The sequence below is a fragment of the Podarcis tiliguerta genome, assembly GCF_965153285.1.
Source record: "Podarcis tiliguerta genome assembly, chromosome: 11".
Lineage (NCBI taxonomy): Eukaryota > Metazoa > Chordata > Lepidosauria > Squamata > Lacertidae > Podarcis > Podarcis tiliguerta.
The window spans coordinates 46,824,329-46,847,979 of NC_139544.1; the positions used below are offsets into that span (position 1 = coordinate 46,824,329).

The 23,651-nt window shown below is 43.6% G+C and overlaps 1 protein-coding gene across 3 annotated transcripts in view; it reads right to left on the reverse strand.

The window, feature by feature from the left end:
• The window catches only part of SPEF2 (sperm flagellar 2), an 85,875-nt gene that overhangs the window by 33,189 nt on the left and 29,035 nt on the right, over positions 1-23,651 (reverse strand). For all 3 annotated transcript variants that reach the window (XM_083402601.1, XM_083402600.1, XM_083402599.1), the window contains exons 13-25: positions 21,716-21,812; positions 19,480-19,556; positions 17,105-17,208; positions 14,920-15,173; positions 13,585-13,687; positions 12,456-12,613; positions 11,036-11,197; positions 8,670-8,750; positions 8,181-8,317; positions 6,865-6,992; positions 6,627-6,765; positions 4,407-4,544; positions 1,530-1,690 (exon numbers count right to left, since the gene is read on the reverse strand). In XM_083402601.1, the coding sequence (XP_083258727.1) occupies positions 1,530-1,690; positions 4,407-4,544; positions 6,627-6,765; positions 6,865-6,992; positions 8,181-8,317; positions 8,670-8,750; positions 11,036-11,197; positions 12,456-12,613; positions 13,585-13,687; positions 14,920-15,173; positions 17,105-17,208; positions 19,480-19,556; positions 21,716-21,812 (1,739 nt within the window). The remainder of the gene's footprint in view (positions 1-1,529; positions 1,691-4,406; positions 4,545-6,626; positions 6,766-6,864; positions 6,993-8,180; positions 8,318-8,669; positions 8,751-11,035; positions 11,198-12,455; positions 12,614-13,584; positions 13,688-14,919; positions 15,174-17,104; positions 17,209-19,479; positions 19,557-21,715; positions 21,813-23,651) is intronic.

A 23,651-nucleotide genomic window follows, 5' to 3' on the forward strand; every position in this document is an offset into this window, starting at 1 on the left:
AACCAAGGCACATAGATGGGTGAGGTAAAGGTAAAGGTAAAGGTACCCCTGCCCGTACGGGCCAGTCTTGACAGACTCTAGGGTTGTGCGCCCATCTCACTCAAGAGGCCGGGGGCCAGTGCTGTCCACAGACACTTCCAGGTCACATGGCCAGCGTGACATCGCTGCTCTGGCGAGCCAGAGCCGCACACGTAAATGCCGTTTACCTTCCCACTAGTAAGCGGTCCCTATTTATCTACTTGCACCCGGGGGTGCTTTCGAACTGCTAGGTTGGCAGGCGCTGGGACCGAACAACGGGAGCGCACCCCGCCGCGGGGATTCGAACCACCGACCTTTCGATCGGCAGGCCCTAGGCGCTGAGGCTTTTACCCACAGCGCCACCCGTGTCCCTATAGATGGGTGAAGTCCCTGCCAAATTATCTATCCCTTTCTTCTTTTTTTAAAGCGGATGGATAGTGACCCATACTCATCTATGTAAGGTTTACACTCAACACCCTACCTGTACTGTTGGAGGTGAGGTGGGAAAGAACCCAAATCTTACTCTCATTCCCTGATGGCACTTGTAAAACCTAGGCCATATCTGCACCTTACATTGAAAGAAGTTTTATACCATGTTAAACAGTCATGGCTTCCCCCAAAGAATCCTGGAAACTGTAAGGGTTCTGAGAGGTATTAGGAGACTCCCTATGCCCCTCACAAAGCTACAGTTCCCAGAGTGGCATAATTATTAATCCCTCCTTCCAGGGAACTCAAGCCACTGGGGGAAAGAGAGGGCAGCAAGAGGGTGATGACCCTTGGCTTGCAAGGACAGAGATCTGAGCTTAGGGAAAAGGTGTCTGCTTGGTATTCTGTCTTTATGCAAGCATTTGCACAAGTACCTGTGTTCATTTGGTGATCTAATCCGGGTTTGAATTTGCACTTTAGCAACCCGGTGAGTGTCCAGGAGCAAAGCATAGGTATTTTGTGTGTTTGTGAACGTGCACACGCCTCACTGCATTGTGCATGAGTGTGTAGTGTGCATATAATCCATGATAGGTGGAGAGGGTAAGTATAGGATGCATGCGCCTGCCCTCTCTCCAGACTTTTAATTCTCATGAATTCACAGTTATGTTGATTACACGAAGAGTGTAACTATTTACTTCACTGCAACCATAATACCTAAAGCTGTCACCTTGAATTCTTCTCACAGGTGTACTATCGGAACGTAAGAAGCCACTTTACACAAGATCAGACCAATGGTCCATCTAGCTTACTGTTGCTTGCTCTGACGAGTAGCAACAGATTTCCAAGGTCTTGACCAGAAGTATTTACCAATATCTGCTATCTAAGATCCCTTTTTGCAACTGGAAACGCCAGAGATTAAACCTGGAATCTTTTGAATGCGAGGTTCGGGGTTGACTACTGTTGACTATTTACACTTCCCCATTCATGCGCATAGCTTACTCTATTCCCAAATCAGTTATATTCTCCCTTCTTCTCTCCTCCCCCCACATCCAGTGATTATTACAATACCACAATTTTAAATGTACATTCTAGCCTTGGCCTCTTCCATGGGTTGTTCTTTATCAGTTAGATCTATCAAAGGTATTCTGGCGAACTCATTGCTGGTCTCCGTTGGGATTTTGCCTTCCATCCCTCTATAGTAGTCATGCAAAAGCCTCTTGGTATCCTGGAAACGGTCCAGTTCATTCTTCATGATATACCAGGAAAACAAAACAAGAAATTATTCAAGTATCTCCTGACACCTTATCTCCATGGATAATTCACAAAGCAGTTCCTAAAACATCAAAGTGCTATAGCGGGGGGGGGGGGGGATACTTTAAAAAGGGACCCAATATTTAAACAATTTTAGGACCATGCATACTAAAGACACAACTGAGGACAAACCATGACTGTGCAGCAGGCACATATTTCCACCCTTTCACTTGTAACTTCAAAGTGTTATGTGATGCAATGATATCCCATTATATGTTTTTTCACAACTGGATTTTATGGGGAAAATTTGAGGAAGAGATATGGGGGTATTGTCTTTCCTTCTCTATCTTGAGCCAAAGAATAATCCTAATGTTCTCTTTAACAACAACCAAGAAAGTCCTTCGCTATGCTACCCATACCTATACAGTTGTAACTGTTGCATTCCTTCCTCCAGAAACTTGAGGAACTTTTGGAAACTGTGGTTGAGGGTTTCTCCAAAAGACTGTACTCTCCTATCCCTTTGCTTCTCATCTCCCATGTTAATTCTCCCCACCATCAATCTAAAACATGCCTTGTTGTGCACTGACTTTAACCAGGGTTACTGCTAACCAGGGTTTGCTACTAACCCCACTTGCAGCCACCTTCAAACCCTGGTGAGGAACGAACCCTAGTTTGTGCTAATCAAGTTTGGCATGGGGGAAACCTAATGACTAGCCATGATTGGAACTTAGCAGAGGGTGGGGAGGCAAATCTGATTGCATGTGCAATCCGTTGGCCTGCTCCCATTCTCTTACCTCAGGTTAAGGGACAGGTAGCAAAGGATGTCCCTAGAAGTCACTCTTCTGCTCAGAAAAAAAGAGGGCCAAACGATGTGCCATGCTGGCCCATTCACACAGAGGAATATAGGAAGCTGCCTTATGCTGAGTTGACCATTGGTCCATCTATCTCAGTATTGTCTACACTAACAGTGGCTCTCCAGGAATTCAGGCAGGGTTCCCTCCCAGTCTTAACTGGAGATGCTGGGGATTGAACCTAGGACCTTCTGCATGCAAAGCAGACGCTCTACCACTGAGCTATGATCTTCCCCACATATAAATGTGATACTGGCCCATTCACATATGTGTCTGTCCCATTCACATATAAAGCAGGAGGTGGATCTGCTTGTAAAAGCAGGGCAAATGGGAGGTGCTTAACCCTTCTTCCTTCTATGTTTTATGTTCCCTGTTGCTCCACTTTTTCTCCCTTCCTTGTTTATTTCTGATATCACAGCTGGAAATGGAGGAGGACGTAGAGCCGTTGAGATAAAGCACAGCGAGCGGGTTCAGCTCCCTTTCCCAATATGTTATTTTTCCTGCTTTTTATGCAAATGGGTCTCACATGTGAATGGTGGCCCTGTAAGGTCTGCTTTGGCCCTACGTCACATTTATGCAAGCTCCTTACTTTCAGTCTATAAATATGCTTAAATGGGCAGTTGTGCCAGGTGGATTTTGGCAAGTTCAGAGCATCTCTTCCTTCAAAGTGCAGGCAAGAAGCATTATGCACCTGTCATACTTTTGATTTATTATTAGAACAGAAGCCTCTAAATATATAACTGAAAAGCAAAAACGGCGCTGTGTTTTCATGGGAAAATTCACAAAGCCACAGTCTCAAAGGTGTGTGTGTCGGGAGGGGGGAACCCCAAACCAATCAACATGAGTGTTGCTATCCAATTGTGAAGAAAAGCACACCAGGTCAGAGGTTTAGGCCTCGTGCTCTTTAGCTCTGTGTCAGATCCGTCTACTGCCAAGGCAGAGGGTCAAGTCCTGGGATCAAGGCTAGGCTAGACAAAGTGAAGCAAAAGCAAGACAAGGGCAGAGCAAAGGAAGGCAGAAGCAAAATGAGAAAGAACTGAGCCAAAAGCTACGAACCAGCAACCAGTTTGGCCTTGCACTACATAGAATGAATTCTGGAATGCATGCTGATTTGCACAACAATGATGATCTGAATTTCATTCCCAACCTTTTTTTTTTTTTTTTTTTTTTGTAAACTGCTCGGAGAATAATAAGCTAAGTGCAACACAAATTTTGTTAAACAAGCAAACAAACAAACAAACCAGTCTCAAGCTGCATAAACACTGATGCATGAATACAAATGCTGGGGAATTCTGATGAAAGCAGAAACAGGATTGGAAATTGCTGGTGTTCGCATCCCATGTCCAGAAAGGAAACCAATCCAGTGAATGCAATTGGTATCTGCCACTGTTGTTGCTTTCAGTCCCCAAACAATACCTAACTGGTTGCATTTGCCCCACTTTTGCACTAAAATGAATGGGGTGGAAGAAGGTAGTAATGTTTTGCTACAGTGGACAGTGAGACAAATAACATAGGTTTTGGAGGAAGACAAACTGCAGATGAATGGAAACGATGGTGCATGTGACAAACACAGGCAGAATGGGAGAAGATGCCTTCTTACATCCCTATGTGTGCAGCTACATCTGGATCCAACAGCACAATGAGAATACAAGCAATGAGCAGCTTACCAGACCTTAACTTTTCAATTTGCACAGCAGAGGATGCTGCTTGTAGCCACAGAGTAGCTAAATATGTTTTGCTAATGGCCTAGTTAGGTTATAGCTTCAGTCAAGGGCTCAAAACACACATCAGTGGAAAAGCCAGCCCCTCCCCCATTTAGACTATTAAAAAAAATACACCAACAGCATAATATTGCTAGACCTGCATAAGTGAAAAGATGTGGTTCATCAGAAGTGCCAATCGGTCTGGCAGCCAGCCATCGCTCATGATATCATTGCGCTCTTGCTCAGCTTCATCCCTCCTGTTTTCACAGATATCCCACAGACGATCTCTTAGGTCCTGAAAAGATGAAAAGTGAAAAGTACCAAAACATCAAAAATGCTTTGCCAAAACACAACAGAAATAAAAATGACAGTTAAGTGCATGTTTGATATTTAGTTCCAGTTCACACACCAGTCTCTAAATGAGGCCCCACACCAGGGTTAGCCAATAGCCCAGTGAGAGCCAGTGTGGTGTAGTGGTTAGGAGCGGTAGACTCATAATCTGGTGAACTGGGTTCACGTCTCTGCTCCTCCACATGCAGCTGCTGGGTGACCCTGAGCTAGTCACACTTCTTTGAAGTCTCTCCACCCCACTCACCTCACAGAGTGTTTGTTGTGGGGGAGGAAGGGAAAGGAGAATGTTAGCCCTTTGGGTAGTGATAAAGCGGGGTATCAAATCCAAACTCTTCTTCTTCTCCTCCTCCTCCACGTGTTGTCGTGAGGAGTCTTTGGCCTTCCAGATGTTGCTGAACTACAACTCCCATCAGCCCCAGCAAGCATGGCCAATGGTCAGGGGTGGTGGGAGTTGTAGTTTAGCAACATCTGGAGGGCCAAAGGCTTCCCACACTTGCCATAAATAGTGACATGACTATGGCAGTTTGTTGCGAAGTATTGGAAACGTGTCTTAAAACAGGAACTTTCTCAGTAAATAATAAAGCTATGCCAGTTTGGAATAAGATTATTATACTGTTGTCTCTCTTCTTTCATAAACATGTAGCCTGTAAATTTTCATATCACTGCACATTTGTATAACTTAGTTTCCCATTCAGATATTGATGGATGTGACTTTTATCTTAATGGCTTTCATCTCAGTGGTTTATGAATGAGGGCTGAGAATTATTTTTTTCTTAAGAAAAAGCAGGTGCCTTCTACCACAATAAGCAAAAATATCCCCCTGAACCAAACCAAGCTTCAGGTTTTACTCCTTTTAAGCCACTCAGTTTTCCATTACTCTATTGCCTGAGTCACTAAGCTGCCATAGAAGAGGATACCATAAATTTCTCTTCCCAGTAACTTAAACAGGTGTTGTGGTCAGCAGCCACATTAGCTATGTGCCTTTGGAGATAAGCTTTGGGTATGTCATGTGGTAGGGCTGGATATCTAGTCCCGATTCTCTTGCTATTTAATTTCAAGTTAAAGTCTCACACTTCCTCAGTATTGCAATGTAAGTTCTCATGCATCTAACGTCTAATCATCTGATGTGACGATTTCATGCCTGTCTTGCAAACAGCAAAAACGCACTGATGGAAATGACACAGCCAAGTAAAATTTCAAAAAGTATACTGTAAATGGCATTTGCTCTTGTGTCACAAGAACTTTTGCATCTATGCATGCAGACTCTGTAGGTCTTAGGCAAAAGGTGGACAGCAAGAGTGGGAAACCTGTGACCCTCCAGATATTGGACTACAACTCCCATCATCTCTGACCATTCTCCATGCTAGCTGGGGCTGATGGGAGCTGGAGCCCAACAGGTTCTCCATCCCAGTGTACAGGCATACCAGGCATATATCACACCAAGGTCAGGAGACGAGCCTCAAATATTTCCTCTTCCTACTGGAAAGCCGCAGTGCTCCTCTGAATGTAGGACACCTTTCCCAGGGATCTAAAGCAATATGTGAACTGAAATGCAGCTATTCTTTGATATTCACATGCAGTTTTCCAGGCAAAAAGAAGCCTCCAAAAATGTGTGTATTGTGGGGAAAGTATACATAAAAATGCATATATTAATAAAAATAATATACAATGCATTATAATAATTATACTATACAATGCATTATAGTATTCAGCAAAATTGCATACGAAAATGGATGCATTAGAGGAAATACACACTAAAATGCTTGCAAACTGGTTTTTACAATCCTCAAAAAAAGAAACTGATGCAGAAATGTGTCCGATTGAAATTCAGATTGGAAAAGTGAGAAACTGAGCAAAATCGAAATTGACAGATTTGCCTATTCTCTATCCGATAAAACACTACAGACTTCAAGAGTTAGGCGCTTGAGAATTACAGTCTATTTTCTCTGCACTCTTGTTTACTTCAGGGCAAGATCCAGATCGACAAAGCTCAGCAAGTGATCCAACACTTTCAGATGCCACTTACAGTAACCCTTTGATGCAGCTCTTCTTTCGTTTCATCGTCTTCCCACAGGTCATCAGCCACTGAGTTATAATCGGCTTGCCACTGAGTCACAAACTCCTGCTTGTGGTCGGGGCGTGTTAAGAATTCCCTGAAATGATTTCTGTGCACAACAAAATGAGAAGAAGCCAAAGGTTCAATAAATGAAAGATGGTGGCAGGAACAGTGCATATCATTGAGTCATAAAATCCCCTTGGCTTACCTAGCATGTGACAGATAATGAATGATGACATGCTGTTCACCTCTGAGGCATCGAAGTGTGGCTTTGATGTTATTCTTATAGGTTTTCTCCACCGTTTCCCAATAAGGAACTAAAAATTCAGGCACTTCCTGTAAGTTTTAAAAGACATTGGTTTTATTTGCCAACTAATGGGCTGCCTAACTAAAATGCTGTCAGGAAGGGGGTATATTAAGTTATTGCACCATATTCTACCTTTTTCTTCTCTTCTCTTCTCTTACCTCAACTTCCATGCCTTCTTGTCATGTCATTGCTGATCCTATGCTTGACACAGACACCCTCTTGGCAAGAGCCAGTGTCATGCTATAGGCAAAGTGTTATGAATGGAAAGGGAATGCCCTCATTTCAAATCTCCAAGCTCACCGGGTGGCCTTGAGCTAATTTCTGTCTTTCAGTAAACTATCTCAAATGGTGTTGTGGAGGATATATGTCTAAACGCCTTGGAAATTGGGCAGGATGATAATGATAACAATCCTTTTACTTATTTTGCACTTTAAAAATTCCTCCTCCTAACTCAAATCCTTAACCACCATGGATGGGATTCATCTAACAAGCCTCATCTTGTGCAATGGGGCTTTCTCTGCCCCACCCCTCAAATTGGCCCAGGGGGGGGCCAGGAGAACCTCCAGAAAAGCACACAGGGGGAGGAAAGGGGAATCGTTCCATCTGACAAGCTGAAATGTTTATGCTGACAGAACATCTGTTGTAGCATGACATTAAATCCAACCTAATAACTTCGCTTTAAGACTTTTTTTGCCTTCTATAGTGACCTATGGGGAGGCTGCAGTGCATACGACCAGTGGCGTAGCGTGGGTTGTCAGCACCCAGGGCAAGGCAAGTAATTTGCGCCCCCCCCCCGCTGCACTGTCCCTCCCCCAGATAGTCCCTCGCTCTCTCTCTGCACCGCACCGCATGCCTGGCACCCTCCCCTCCACAGTGGGCGGCGACCCGGCGGCTTGGATCGGATTCGCACAGCCAGCACTGCAGTGAGAGAGAGAGAGTGAGCCAGGTAGGGGCAGAGAGCTGCGAGTGCGAGCCCCCCCCCCAAGATGTTGCGCCCGGTGCGGTCGGCCCCCCCTGCACCCCCCACGCTACGCCACTGCATACGACTCTCCCTATCTCAAGAACTGGCCAACCAGTTTTGCAAAAAACAACAACACTTTTCCATTTTATGTTTACCATGGCATTGGAAGCCATTCAAAACATCAAGGCAAAGGTGAGGGTGGGGAAGGAAGGAAGGAAGACCACCATAACGCAATGCTGATTTTGGACTGCCATACTTGAGGAAGTGGTTCATCGACGTAAACCCATTCATCTGATCCTGGTTTAATTCGAGGTAGCTCTACAGGAGGGGGAGGCGGTACATCTTCAGCTGAAGCTGGAGCGGTCTTCCCTTTCTCTTTCCCTCGTGGAGTGCCTTAAATATAAACGCACCGTTAACATTTGGGAAAGTATTTTAGCTAGGAATACTTTAATAAGTTGTGAGTAACAAACATTGGTTGATTTTCCTGAATGCCTTTGATTGGTGGACATTTTATGAGTATATTATTTATCATTCAAGGTGCCCTATAGTATATATCGAGGAAAGGTCAGGCTTCAGGCTTGAGAATGTCTTTCTCTTCCCTTTGCCAACCAAAATGTTTCCCCTGCCTAATCAAAACTTGCCAAGATGCTTTTGGAGGAAGAGGAGAAAGTGAAAGTGAAAGCAGCCGTCTTTTGTGGCTGTCAGCAAAACAGTGCTGTAAAAATTAAATAAATACGTACTTTACCTGGTTTACCTTCTTTTCCTTTGTCTCCTTTATCTTTCTTTCCTTTTTTACCCTTCTTAGGCGACTCTCCTGGAGGGGACTCTGTAGAGAAATTCCATATGTATCAGACAAACATTCTGGCACATGTTAACTGAGCCACGTCAGTGCAGAACCACACTTCTATGCAGGGGTGGAGAGGGGTTTGTTTGGAAGTGGAAACCCCCATGCTCTGGCTTTGAAAACATGATGCTAATCATTATGAGCCAAGACCAACTTCAAATTTCACCTTTGCTTGTGATGCTCAGCTTCTCTCACCTGCCTGCTTCCCTCCCACTGTCTGCTTTTCACACTTTTACAAACTGCAGGAGGGTGGTGGCGGCGGAGGGACAGCAGCCACTGCAGCTAAGCTTGAAGGCTGCTTCTAAGCTACTTCAGCACATGTGAACTCTTAAAAAGTGTGGCTTTCTCTCTCCTCCCCCTATTCCTCATTGAGCAAGAGGAATAGAAAGCTATAGTCCCCACCCCAGGTTAACCCAATGGCTGTTAATCCTAAACCAGGGGGGGGGGGGGAGACATGTGGCTTGCCAGCTGCTATTGAACTCTCAATTCCCATCAGCCCCTGCCAACATGGTAATTGACCAGGGATGGTGGGGGTTGTAGTCCACCAGCATGTGGAGGAACACAGGAATAAAAGAAGCTTCCTAACTAGTCCATCCAGCTCCTTATTGTCTACACTGACTCCAGGGGTTCTGGCAGGGGACATGCCCAACCCTAGCTACAGATGTCAGGGATTCAATCTGGGATCTCCTGCATACAAAGGAGATGCTCTACCACTGGGTTATGGCCTTTTCCATAGGACCATAGGTTGTCCCCAACTTCCTCCAGTCCTAAGGAGTTCCTCACTCTGAAGTGAAGACTTCTGAGCATGTTCAGAGCATGCATTGGTAACTTGGGAAATTGCAGGTCTTTATTTTGAAACTCCACTCCCCAAAGTTTCTTTTGAGAATGGAATGTCTGTGCATGCTCAGAAGGCCTTTGCAAGTCTTCTATAAGACCATTTTCCCTCCTCCCCCACCAACACTTCAGAAATGTGATGTGTTTGAGAAAGTGTATGCATATGAAGCTGTTTCAACACACAGCTCTGGCTCACATTTAGCGCTCCAGATCTCTAAACCTGGTTATGAGATCAGGAGCAGGCTGTGAGATTAAGGGCACCTTTGCCTCTTTCACAATCATCTGCTCCAAAACTTCCCACAATGCCTTAACTATAGGTTACATCTGCCCCAACTTTCACAAGGGTTAACAATAACCGGGGTCTGAAAGCAGAGCATGATGCTAATTTGCAAACCCCGATTAAGAGGTAATCTTGTCAGGGCTGGTGCAGATGTAGCCCTAGAGCTGAGCCAAAGGTTCTCAGCAGAACCTTCGCCCTCAATAATGGAGAAGGCATTTCCCACAAAATCACACCCGGGGGCGGGGGTAGGGAAGGCCAGTGCGAAGAGGCACAAGAGAAGGCAGGGGTTGAGGGGGGAGGAGAAAATGTCTTGGCAGCTCACTCCAAACCTCTTAGTCACAGTAAGAGACCAGGAAAGTGTCAGCCATAACAGGCGACAAAAAACATTGTCCATACTCAAGCATATCATACACTTGGGTACAGCAGGGAAAGTCATTTAAATGGATTTGGTCCAATGGCTACTTACATGTGAACTGCTTGTTTTTCCTCACCTTAATTATAGAAAGAGATACCCAACTAACTTATGCTGAGAGTAAACCTGCTGAAATCGATGTAAAACACTTGCAGAATAAACGTCACTAGACTTACAGAATCTCTTTTGGTTTTCCCGAAAATTCATTGATTTCTACTCCAAGTATGACTTAGGATTTTGTACCTGGGCTTGTTATATCTGTGACATTTAGAGTCTGTTTGTTGCACTTACAAGAATATATTAATAGACCAGTCACATGATCTATAAGGTACAGGTAAAATATTACATCAGTTCATGTAGAAGTCACTAAACTTCCATCAGCCATGAAATCCTTCACAGTCTTTTGCTTAGGAAGGAGCTCCCAGATGAGCTTCAAATTCAGCAGCAGGCAGAATTTCAGAGGCAAATAGTTTCAAAACGAGGGGAGAAATACCTCAGAACGGGTTTCCACACCCCTATGTTGCCCCTGGAGTGAAATTCAAACTGAAAGGAAGTTATTCTGTAGGCTAAATAGCGGAGGAATTTGCAGAAAAGACCAGCAGAATTTCTTTTGCATGTGTGCAAATAAAGAAAGAAGTTGCAGTTTGTCACTTTTTTTAAAAAAAAAAGAGTTCTCAGCTCATTTTATGGTTCCTGAATTCATGATTGATATACAGTGTATTTATATGATTCACCACCAACCTTTAGGTGCCGCAGGTGGCGGCTCCAGCACTTCTGGAGAGGGAGCAGGGGCAGGTTCCTCCACCTTTTCTACCGAGACTGCCGGAACCTCTTCTTGTGGCAAAGGCTTGGCAGCTTCTAGTGCTTGCAGTCTTTCAGCTTCTCTCTTTTCCTCTTCTTTTCCTTCAGCAGCAAAACACATACAAATCAACAACAAACCCGTACATCATTATCTCTCTGCCACATTGCTGGTAAGCAACTTGAGAAAGTTACTCCCCAGGATGTCGCAGACAATGGATACAATGCATAAACTCCAAGGATTTGCTCACTGCTGGATTACTGCAATGCACTCCACCACAGGGCTGCCCTTGAAGATGGTCTAGAATGCAGCCGCCCATTCATTAAGCAGGGCAACAGAGTGGGATCGCATCACACTGAATCCGAATGCATTGTGGGATCTCTGGCAATTCAAGTTTTGGGGGTTAATACTAAAAGCCCTGAGTGGCTTGAGGTACAGTTACCTGCAAGAGCCCCTCCCCTAATACCCGATGGCTTGAGTTTTAAGATACGGGGGATGGGGAGAATTGCTCCATTTGCAGTGGTAACAGAAGACACGGCCTTCTTTGTGGTGGCTTCATGGAACTCCCTCTTGATGGAGTTGTGCTTGTCTGCAGCACTGACATCCTTCCACCAACATTTAAAAGCACCCTTGTTTATTCATGCCTTGGTGGGGGAAATGGTGTGTGACTAGCCAGCTGATTTTCCCTGCTGCATGGGTATTGTGTATTTAACACTTTTTAATCAATCAATCAATCAATCATCTTGGTACACCTTGCTTAAATCAAATTATGAACTATTTATAGTGATGGATGAATCTTTCAATTTCAGTTCTTCTTAACTTAAGATTCTTCTAATCTTAAGTTAAATTCTCCAAATTTCTGCATCAATTTGCATTTTTTAAAAAGTCCTCATGAAATTCTGTAAGTGAATTTCTCCTATTGTACGCAATTTTGCTTAATAATTTTGGCAAAGCAATCTCTCCTAGCATAATTCATCCTTGTTTCCTTTTCACTAATATATCTATTTTATGTGCACTCCATCCTAGTATATGCATTTTTGTGTATATTGCTTGGCAAACTGTGGTGCAAAATTCAGAGAAAAATGGCTGTGTTTCAGGTCACTTCTTGTTTCAGAATCAGCAAATTAGGTGGGCTTGCCTTTAAATGAAAACTGATTTGAATTTCTTCTTTGCCCCCAGCTAGTTACAGCCCAAAGGTCTGGGGAAGTAAAGATATGAGGGAAGGGTATTCATTGCCACACTGTGGACTATTTCTTTATCCCATTACATGAAAAAATTCAGTCAGATTATTGAAAGCCCTTTAAATATGTACATATTTGTATTTGTAAACATTCATATAAGCACGGGAATAGCATTACTTACTTTTATTTTGGATTTTAACAATTTCTTGCGTTATAATTTCTTTTACCCTTTGACACATAAGATTCTCCTCTGTCTCTGCATTGACCTTTATCAATATATTTTGCTGCTCAGAATACCAGTTTTCTAGCTTGGGCCATGTGTCCAGGAAACCTATAATTCTGTGAAATCAGAATCACACACAAATCAGGTATTAGAGAAGCTTTCAAAATCCCAAAATAAATAAAAAAATAAAAATGACTTAATGCCTATTGATAGTTCCAGCAGAATGTCCCTAAAACACTGGTGGAATGGCATATTATCAGATTCCTCATTTGGCATTTATCTACTAGTTCTGTGGATTCTGATGTTCATCCAGGAAGTCGGGCCATGTACAATTTCTCTGCCTAAAGTCTGGGAGTTTCATGGCTGAGTGTGGACTTCAAGCTGGTTCTCTCTAGTCCTAGTTTGCTCACTATGCCACACAGGGGCTGTTTACTCATTTTGTTCCATGGGCAAGAGAGGAGGCAAAGTGTCAAGCCAAAAAAACACACAATTAAAGCAGCTGGGCAAGTTTGGGAGAAGGGCCAGGTGGCGAGGGTGGATTACGTATGCCGTGGAGAAAGTAGAACCTAGGACCATGCAATGAAGCTGAATATTGGACAATTTGGGACAGGCAAACGTAAGTACTACTTCAACACAGCACAGTTAAATAATGGCAGGGATAGTCACTGTGGTGCCTTATAGAAGTTTTCAGACTAGAATTCCCATAATTTGTGGCTACTGGCCATAACGACAAGAGCTGACTAGCATTGATGGGATCTGTGGTCCAACAACATATGGAGGGCACCATGTTGACTACCTCTGAACTATAGGATCCACTCCCATGGTGATGGCCATTATCTTAGGTGGCTTTAAAAGACTGTATAAATTTGTGGAGGATAGGGCTATGCTCCACCACTAGAGTCTAAGGAAATATGCCTCAGTATACCAGTTGAGGAGACTCATAACTGAGGAGATCCTACAGCACTTAGGTCCTGCTTGCAGGCTTCCCACAGGTCTCTAGTTGGCAGCTGTGAGAACAGGATGTTACACTAAATGGACCTTTAGTCTAAATCTGATAGGACTCTCATATTGACTGGAACTGACTCACCTGTGCTGCATCTGGCTCCTCACAGTATCATCTTTTTCTGCGTCATGGAACTGAACTTCTGAAACTTGATCACCTTCTCCTAGCCTGCCCTGATGGGAGTCGGCTGTTCAGCAAAATATAACAAAAATAACAATTTTGGGAAGGAAATTTCCAGGGAGAATGCTTTGATAGTACATGGTTTAAGGCAAGAGTGGGGGAACTTTTTCAGACAAAACTAGCCCACTGAGGAACGTTGATGAGCAAGGTATTGGCATGCTGCGCGGGGGGGGGGGGCACACACCAGTGTTTACAAAAGAGCAGAGAGAGAGAGAGAGAGAGAGAGAAAGAAAGAAAGAAAGAAAGAAAGAAAGAAAGAAAGCCCAAGGCAGGAATGAGGAACCTTATTCACCTCAAGGGCAACATTCCCTTGTAAGCAACATCCAACAAGCAGTGGTGGGTGAGGCCAGAGATAAAAGTGGGTGCAACAGATATGACTCTTAGAATGGATTATGTTAGGGGTCAGCCCACAGAGGCCATTTAACCGGCCCACAAGCTGCCCCAGAACTTAGCTGCCTGCTCAGCAAGTCCCGGCACACTGTGCTAAACTGGTGCATGGACTTGCTTCCACGGCGCCGGAAATCGCATCTGCGCAGACGCTGAAAATCGTGGGCGCGAAGGATCTCCGCAGAACCGATCCGGCCCAGGCAAGGTAAACCTTGCTGTCTCCTGGATTATGTTCCAGCTGTGTAATGCGGGGGAGAGCCTAGGTGGGGTAAAATTGAATGTATTGGAAGAATGCATGGCTGGCTGGCTGGCTGGCACAATGAACAGGACACTCTTTTTGAGATGTGACGATATACTGCAACATTTGTTCCAGGTCCCACTGGGAGGTAAGATTTTTGGAGGGCATTTGCTGTCTGTTCCAGTGTGTCACAAACTTCCCGTGCACACCCCACAGATAGAGGAGGAGCTAGCTGCTGCAGCACCTAGAGAGGCGCACATGTAGCGGGGCTAACGTCCCAGGGGGGTGCTGCCTGAGGCAAGCATTCCAGGGGGGTGACACAGTGATGTCACCCCCCCGGGTGACACCTGATGCGGGCTGCACTTACCGCACCCCCTTCCTCTGCCAGTGCCCACAGATGACTTGAAAATTGGTTAGGGTCTTGGTTGATCCATATGAATATCTAATGCCATGGATGTGCCATCTCCTGTCTTCAGCCACAAATCTACAGACAAAGCCATAACCACAAATCCACAGGCAATAGGCCATTGTGCAATAGTAGCAATTAACACAGTTATGTGAATCTGTCAGTACGGGTTTGTGCCTTAATAGCATGCATTGAACTTTAAACTTACGCTTGACAAATGCCACCCGGTTCAGCACAGTGTCGTCTGAAACTTCAAGCAACATAGCAAAGTCAAGAGCAGGTGGGTGCACAGGTGGCTCTTTTAGAGCTGATGGGTCTGGAACCAACACAGGTTTAAAGTTTTTAGCCATTGCTTCCGTCTGGTCAGGATCTCGCCTTGTCAGTGCCTTTTCAAGCAGTTTGGCCTGGTTCAGTGTCATCGGAAATCCATCCAAGATCCAGCCACTTTCTGGTGGCAGTCGGCTAAAGGAAAAGCAGAACCAACCTTAAGCACATTTGGAAGATTTTAACCATTGTCCCAGCACTCAAATAATTTTCCTCTGCCATTACATACTCCGGCTAGCATGGTTCTTTCAAACTCTATTAGATCCTAAAAGAGGCAGATTTAAATATTTCAAAAAAGTTCTAGAAGAATATAGACTGAAATAAAGATGTCTGAAAAGAAAAGGTGGGGGGAGGAGAAAGAACATTTCAGCTGAGCCAAGGCTAAAAACAAACTACATGGAAAGACTACTGTTTTCTGCTGTGTGGTCTCCTGAACTGATTTTCATTCCATGAACACAGATGCCACACACCCAAATTAACTTCTTTGTTGACTCAGCATTGCCACATTTGTAGTGCTAGTCCAAATTTCTCTTTCTAGGAGTCTAATAGATTAGAAGAATTCTAATCTAGCAAAGTCTTTTGAATGGCTGGTACACATACAAAGGCAGAGGAGATTACATTGATTCCGCAATCTCGTGCATAGAAAACTGCCTTCCATCAGGTCTGATTATTGGCCCAACTAGCCCAAATGAGGATGTCTGCCCATGGCTTGTGCTCCCCATGCGCAGAATGGTCAGCAGGTGATTCTTCACCAGGCCAAGATAACTGAAGAGTACAATCAACTATACACTTCAGTTACATTCACAAGATGATGAAAACATATTCTTGTGTCTTATGCCAAGTGAGGGAATTGAACTTGAGAAGGCGCCAAAGGCTATTTTTACTGTAGGAGGCAGTCCATTGGCTATAACATGTTATATATCGTATTCCTTAGAAATATGACCATTAAATCCAAATGAAGTAAGGATACGCTACACCCTGTTCCCTGAAAAGGGGTGTTAGTAGGGTTGCAAATAGACCATCCCCATATGGACATTGCACATCTTGTAGGTAGACTAGCAGCTGGAGGCAGGGGTGGTGGTTAAGCAGCCTTTTACCACCAACACCCACTAGCAACCTCCAATGATTGCTTTTTAGAATGCCTTTTTAACCCATTACATACTCCAGCTAGCATGGTTCTTTTAAACTCTATGATTCCATGACATAGCTCCTCCAAGAGCACTAATAGTTAACCACTGAATATATATCAAGCACATTGGCTTCATTGTACAGGTACAAGAAACTGAAAGGGGTATTTAAAGGTCTTGTACCTGTACAACTTGTGATCTGCAAAGCTGAACGGATCCCTTTAGGTATTCAGCAAACCTTCTGCTCTGTTTGCTTACTAGGGATGGCAAGCATCTAGGGGTGTTGTCAGGCACATAGAAGGCTGCAATATTGGGCTGAAGGATTGCATTTGTCTTTGTGGGTCACAAATTGTGCATCTCTGTGCTAAAAAGACTCCACAAGATAGGCAAAAGCTGTAGTCGAGCCTATCAGAAAATGAAAATAACATAGGAATAAAAATCTAATAAATCTAGCTTCTCCAAAAATAACTGGCTGTGGTGTCTGCAATGCCCTGACGCCTCTTCACAGACCCCCCCATCTAAATAGACAAGAAACCCCCCCCCCCAGAGAAAATCAAGAAAAAAATATAAACTGCATGGATTATAATACAATGGACCCTTCTCTAGTATTTACCCCAAGTATTTCAGGTCTGCTTAAAATCATGTAGAATTTTGTATGGATACACGCTCCTACCTTTTCTTTTAAGGGGTACAAGGAAAGATGAAAGCTTTTCAGTGAGCATTAACTGTAATGCTTTCTGATCTATATGTGCATGGCAAATAAGGTTGCTCTTCCTGGGGTGATGAATAGCATCTGCCTCTAGAAATAGGCTCAATTATTTTAATGAGTAGTTATTACCAGAGCAATTTACTCTTCATCGTAATGATGGCAAAGCCTGACCCTAACAACAGACACATTTAACCACATTCAAATAGAGTCATGCAGAGTCATCTATTCCATACCTAATAGCCTCCACCATGATGCCAACTAGCAATTCATCTGGAATGCTTTTTCCTTTCTTTAATAAGCTCTCTGCTGCTGCACCAAGCTGAGCGCGAATCGAAAGCTGTGGAATTTTATGGGAGAAATTTAAACAAGGAGAGGAAACCTTGTACATTAATTTGATTAGAGGAATAGAAACACACCTATTTGTAACTGAAGTTCTCTAACTTCAATAGAGAGCAAGACATTTGGCCAAGACAGACCAGCCTGATGTCACTGAGGTTATTTCTAAACAACTTAAGGCCAAACTATATCTGTTCCTATGGTTTGCACTTGCATGACTGGTTTTACTTTTGAAAATAGCTTGTGAGGTGGGGGGGGGGGGGACCAAAGCAGGAAAATGGGATGGGTAGGAGCTTAGACACTTTGACTAGGGTTTTGATTCCTAGTCAAAATTGTTCCTGCCCTGCTCTTTCTATTCCCAGTCGGAAAAAATGTCCCCACTGACTGTATTAATCAGGGGTCAGCAACCTTTTTCAGCCATGGGCTGGTCCACTGTCCCTCAGACCTTGTGGGGGGCCAGACTATATTTTGGGGGAGGGGGGGAATGAACGAATTCCTATGGCCCACAAATAACCCAGAGATGCATTTTAAATAAAAGCACACATTCCACTCATGTAAAAACATCAGGCAGGCCCCACAAATAACCCAAAGATGCATTTTAAATAAAATGACACATTCCACTCATGTAAAAACACGCTGATTCCTGGACTGTCCGTGGGCCAGATTGAGAAGGCGATTGGGCTGCATCTGGCCCCTGGGCCTGAGGTTGCCTACCCCTGGTATAACTCCATGTTCTCCCAGGCCAGCCACTGACTATCCTCTACAAGAAAGGCTATAAAGACTTCATGTTAAGGCTGGAACTTTGTCTAGGAAATGATAGGTCTTTCATTGCTCTCCGCTTGTTTCCTGGTCCCAAACCATTAGCTCAGCACCCCTGGTTTGGTTCCTACCCCTGGCTCAACTTCTGGCACCCATTCAATGACCATCTCCAGCTCACCTGAAAACAAAAATTATATGAAAACCAAGGGTGAAGCTACATGTGAGGTCAATCACATGTTTTGCCCATGAGTGAAGGACTTTTCTTTTACAAATGGCCCACACTGGAACCCTGGCTGAGGAGGAGGGTAGACAGGCTTCAACCTTTTGCCCCTCACTGCAGTTCAAATCCATATCTCTCCCATTTATATCTCCACTATTTACCTGGGGAGAAGCTCCCATTAGCGTCAATGAAACTGTCAATGGAAACATATGATTAAGGCTGGGATCAAAAGTGCTACTTAGGCTGAAATGGCTTGCAATAGCAAAATATAATTGTTTTTCATATTCGAGCAGGAAAACAGTGCATGAGGGTTTTGAAATGTAAGTGGGTGGGACAACCCATCTGCCAAGCACATGTCGCAGAATGACACCATGTGATTGACAGGTGGGTAGTCATGCTAGCCCAAGGGGGTAGGACCAGATAAAGATCTTGCCCATGAGCCAAAAAAGTTGCACAGCCCTGACCTGGAGAAATGGACAATTAAAGGATGAGATACTGGTGAGTTCAGATATTCAGAAAACTCTCGGAAAGATTCTGGGTTAATTTGCTCTACCAGGGATGCAACCCGAGAACTTGGCACAGAGGTAGCGAACCTGTGGGCATCCCCATTTGGCCTATGAGGCCATTTCTTCCAGGCCACACCCTCCTATCCTGCACCTGATGTCATATATGTGTGGGACAGGTAAAGCCCCTTTCAAAATGCAGGGCACTTTAGGAAAGGCTTCTGAAAACAAATTTATGTGCACTATTGCTGAGCTACAGTCCCCAGCATAGTCAGCAAAACCAAGAAGGGTAGTGGTAAATTGTTGGGTGGTTTTTGTTTTATGAATGAAACACTTGTTGAGACTAAAAAAACTAGTTTTATTTGAGAGTGCTTTTTGCAGAGGTATTGCCTCCTGAGGTGTTCACACTCAATCCTACAACTGAGTAAACAGAATTTGCAGGGATTTGTAGTACCTCAAAAACCTGCAGGGAGACAAATGAATGAGCCAAAACAAATTGTGTTTACACCACAGGCAATTTCTTTGCTCCTCATTTCTCCAACAAGATTGAAGTAGTTAATGCTGTAATAAAACACAGCATAAAACAAACATACTACTCCCAAAAAGCCCCACTCCAGATTCAAATGAATACTGTAAATAAACAATACCTGATCATTCAACAAATTCCAGCAGCACAAATGTAACACAGAAGTGAGCCAGCAAAAATCTAAAGTCATGGATTTGTCAGGCTCAACCTTGTTATCTATATAGAAAGAATTTTTTTAATTTAAAAAAATAAATAAGTGCATACTTTGGATAGGTCATCCTCAACATCACTCATCTTCTCTTCTTCAATCATTTGAACGGAAGGTGATTGTTCCACAGGTTCTAGGAACAGCAAAATGAGTACATTTTTTAGATGACATTTATAGTATTAGCAATAGTCCGTCAAACAAGCATTCACTGTGCTAGAACCTTACAATAGCCATGGGAAAAGGTCCCTTCAATAATTTTGCCAACAAAATCAATCCATTTCTCCAAAGTATGCTATAAAACCAAAGCCTTCTTCTGCATGACCTTATCTTCCAGCAATTAATGTGGAATGGACACTTATTTGCAGTTTGGGGCAGTCCCTCGTAATCACCTTTGATACTTTGGTAAAAAGGAAATTAATAAATCATTTGAATAAAGCAGCTAAAATTCCGAGCCCCACAAATATTTTGCTTTTTGTGGAAGTGTGATGTTCTGGAGTGAGAATCCTCTCCAACCTACTCCATTGTCCTGAACGAGGTGTTTTGTAATATGGCTGCTGGTGTAAATGGTACACTTTTCCTCTTCACCTCACAAGTCTGTCCTTATGTGATGACTCATTATAAGCTACCCTAACTATTTTACAATCTTTCTTTCGTTTTACTTTTATGCCTGGGGTAGTGCATTACTGAGTTACTGCATCATTGGTACAGCCTCGTTCCTTCCCTAGGGCAGCAGAATGTTTTGGTTGGTCCTGCGACAACCACACTTGGAAGATAACCCACTTTGGAAGCCTGAAGAACTGGGTGACTAGTTGCATCAGGAAGGCTCACACATTCCTGCTCAAGACCCTCCACAATCACTGCCAGTTGAAGCCCAAACCCAAAGGTACAATGTAAGTCTGGCAGCAAGGGACATTGCATCTATGGGTCCCAGAAGGAAGATCCACAAACATAGCCAGGTAAGCTACAAAAAAGGCGACTTGCTGCCTAGCAGTTCCAGTTAATGGCTGGACAGCTCCCTGCTGTTTTGCCAATGCTGCTGGACAGCTCCACAAACTGAGAAGAAAAGCAGGGAATCCAAGCCACATAGCAGCTATTTTTTCCCCTGCTTGTACATTTTGCTCTTACTTTTTTGCCAGGTACTGACAAACAACCCCTGTCAGCATGCCCATTGCAATGGGTCTGGCACCTGTAATTCATCATAAACTATGCCCACTCAGATGTACTCTAGGGAGTTTCCAGTTCTACTCCTTTTCTTTGTTCTGCCCTGTGCCCCAGATGCTAGTGTCAGAGAAAGGGTAGTGGGCCCTGGGGGTGCCTGCCTGCCACACTGCAGTCTCAGTCAGTTGGCAGTTATTGTCTCTTCCCAGGGAGCCTGGGATTTGCAATTCCCTGAAGAGCTGATGCTATAACTCTCAAACCGAGAGCTTTTCTCAGCACCTTCCAAACCACATTCCTAGAATTCTTACAGGGAAGCCATCAGAAATTATTAACAGTGGTACATAATCAACAAGAAAAGATATTGATGGTGGGAATATACACACCAAATGATAAAAAGGCAGACTTCTATCAAAAATTGGAAGATAAATTATTAGATTACAGTGATGAAAAAGTTATAATAATGGGAGACCTAAACAGAGACCTCTGGCTACCATTCTAGGTAGCCTTTTGTCCACCCAGAACGGTGGCATTCTAGGTAGTTTTTTGTCCACCCATGTTGCATGTTATTTCCACTGCAAACTGGCATTGATTATATACCACTGTTAATTGTTCTTTGTTATGTGTTTATGTTGTAAATAAATTTAATAAAAAGACTACCTAGAATGCCATGGAGAGATGGATTGGGAAGTCCGGGGATGCTAGATAATGATGAATACTATATGATGCATATTTAAGCTGTAAAAATGCATGCACAAAATAGTAGTAGTAATAATAATAATAATAATAATAAACAAAACGAAACAAAAAACAAAACATGCAACAGCTCTGCACCAAAAGGGCTATTGCAAAGGCAGAACTCTAAGGTGAAAGGAACAGGAATTGTTCCAAAATCTCTTGTAAGGAGTTGTAGCAACTGCTAGAGGCAAGGAAACAGTTTGAAAGGCAGGGACATTATCGTTATCATCATTTTTTTGTGATCAACAAACCAGAAATAAGACAAAAATATAAAACCATGAAAAGCACTGTAATGTTAAGTACAGAGCAAAATGCAAGGCAAGCTTGTTTTGTTTTTGCCATCTGATTTCAGTCAGATTTAACAATGATTTAAATCTTAATGGAGATTTTTATTTTTACCTTTGCCTTCATCGACCTCGGGTGTCTCATAGACTTTCACATCCTGTAGTAAGTCATATGCTAATGTTATTGAAGCCCTGGAAGCTGCCTTCAGGACCTTTTTGATAAAACAAGCAAACTCTCCATTAGCTTTTTATTTTACTATTGTGACAGAGGAGTAGGTATTTTGGGGGGGGGTGATTAAAAGGAATAAATAAATAAATTTAATATAATACTCTAAACCAGACTTTCTCAACCGTGGGTCCCCAGATGTTGTTGAACTAGAACTCCCATCATCCCTAGTGAGAAGGGCCAGCAGTCAGGGATGATGGGAGTTGTAGTTCAACAACATCTGAGGACCCAATGTTGAGAAAGGCTGCTCTAAACAGGAGGCACAAATAGATAACTGAAAGCACCAGACTTATGTGGTGCCCCTCTTTAGATTACAGCATACATTATTTCACTTACTTCAAAATGTGGCCTCTGTCCCAAAGCCCTGCCCCGGGACAACACCACTGACTCCACAAACACAACAAGAGACCTGCCAGATCAGATCAAAATTCTATCTTGTGCAGCAATTGGCTTCCCACACTGGCCAGAGAGGGGAAGCTTACAAGCAGGGCACAAAGGAAGCAGACCTCCCCTGTTATTTGTCCTGAGCATCAAGCATGCTGTTTCTGGGCATAATTGCCATGACTCAGAGCTGCCTATAGAACTGACTTCCAAGAATTTGCCTCATTCCGTTACAAAGCAGCACAATCCTAACTATATGTGCTCAGAAGTATTAGTCCTGTTGAAACCAAACGGGTCTTACTCCCACCTAAGTGGAGTTAGGCTTCAATCCTAAATTGGTGACCAGGATCAAGCACTTTCTGTTCCATTCCATACATTATGTGATGTGTGAAAAAGCACTTTCTTTTTGATATCCTGAAGCTTCTGTTTATCAGTATCGCAGGGTGAACATCAGTCCCGGCATAAGGAGACAAATGTCTCTAGGTGCTGTTTTTAATTCTATAAATCTCCACCGTGTCCTGCTTTGCTTGTCTGATACTCTTCAGCTTTGCTGCATATTGAAGGTACTGCAAACCCCATCTTAGTTTTGGTTGTCCTTTTCTGTTGGAGTTTCTGCCCTTTATTTCTACATTTCCAGCTCTCGGGTGGTAAGAGCTGTTCGACGGTGGAACGGACTACTTCAGAAGGTGGTGGACTTGGCCATTTGGATGCTCATCCGTCAGGGATTCTTAAGCAGCAATTCCTGCATTGCAGAGGGTTGGACTGGATGACCCTTGGGGTCCCTTCCAGTTCTACAATCATATGATTCTATGAATAACTTTGTTGCATTGAGAACTGCATGCAGAATTATTGTACGGAGGATTCAAAACAGGACCACATGATAGATTTCTATTGCAAAAGGCCATTTAGCCTCAGAAGGAAAGGAATTACAAATAATTTTGCAGAAGCAAGTGAATGAGAATCCCTTCTGAGAGCCAGTGTGGTGTAATGGTTAAGAGCGGTAGTCTCGTAATCTGGGGAACCGGGTTCGCGTCTCCGCTCCTCCAGCTGCTGGTGACCTTGGGCCAGTCACACTTCTTTGAAGTCTCTCAGCCCCACTCACCTCACAGAGTGTTTGTTGTGGGGGAGGAAGGGAAAGGAGAATGTTAGCCGCTTTGAGACTCCTTAAAGGGAGTGAAAGGCGGGATGTCAAATCCAAACTCTTCTTTTTCTTCTTCTCTCCATTTCCCAGAGAAACCAGGCAGTTCCCACCTATCATGCTCCCATTATATAGATGGAAGCTGACCATTAGTCATAGTGCAGAGGTTGCTGGTCAGACAGAACTACTGGATCCATTTCTACAACATCCCTTGCTTTAGTGACATATGTGAACAAGAAGGGACCAAAGATCTGCATGGTTGTTAGAAATGTGCTTTAATTCCAGGAAGTTGTTTGCTTCTCTGCA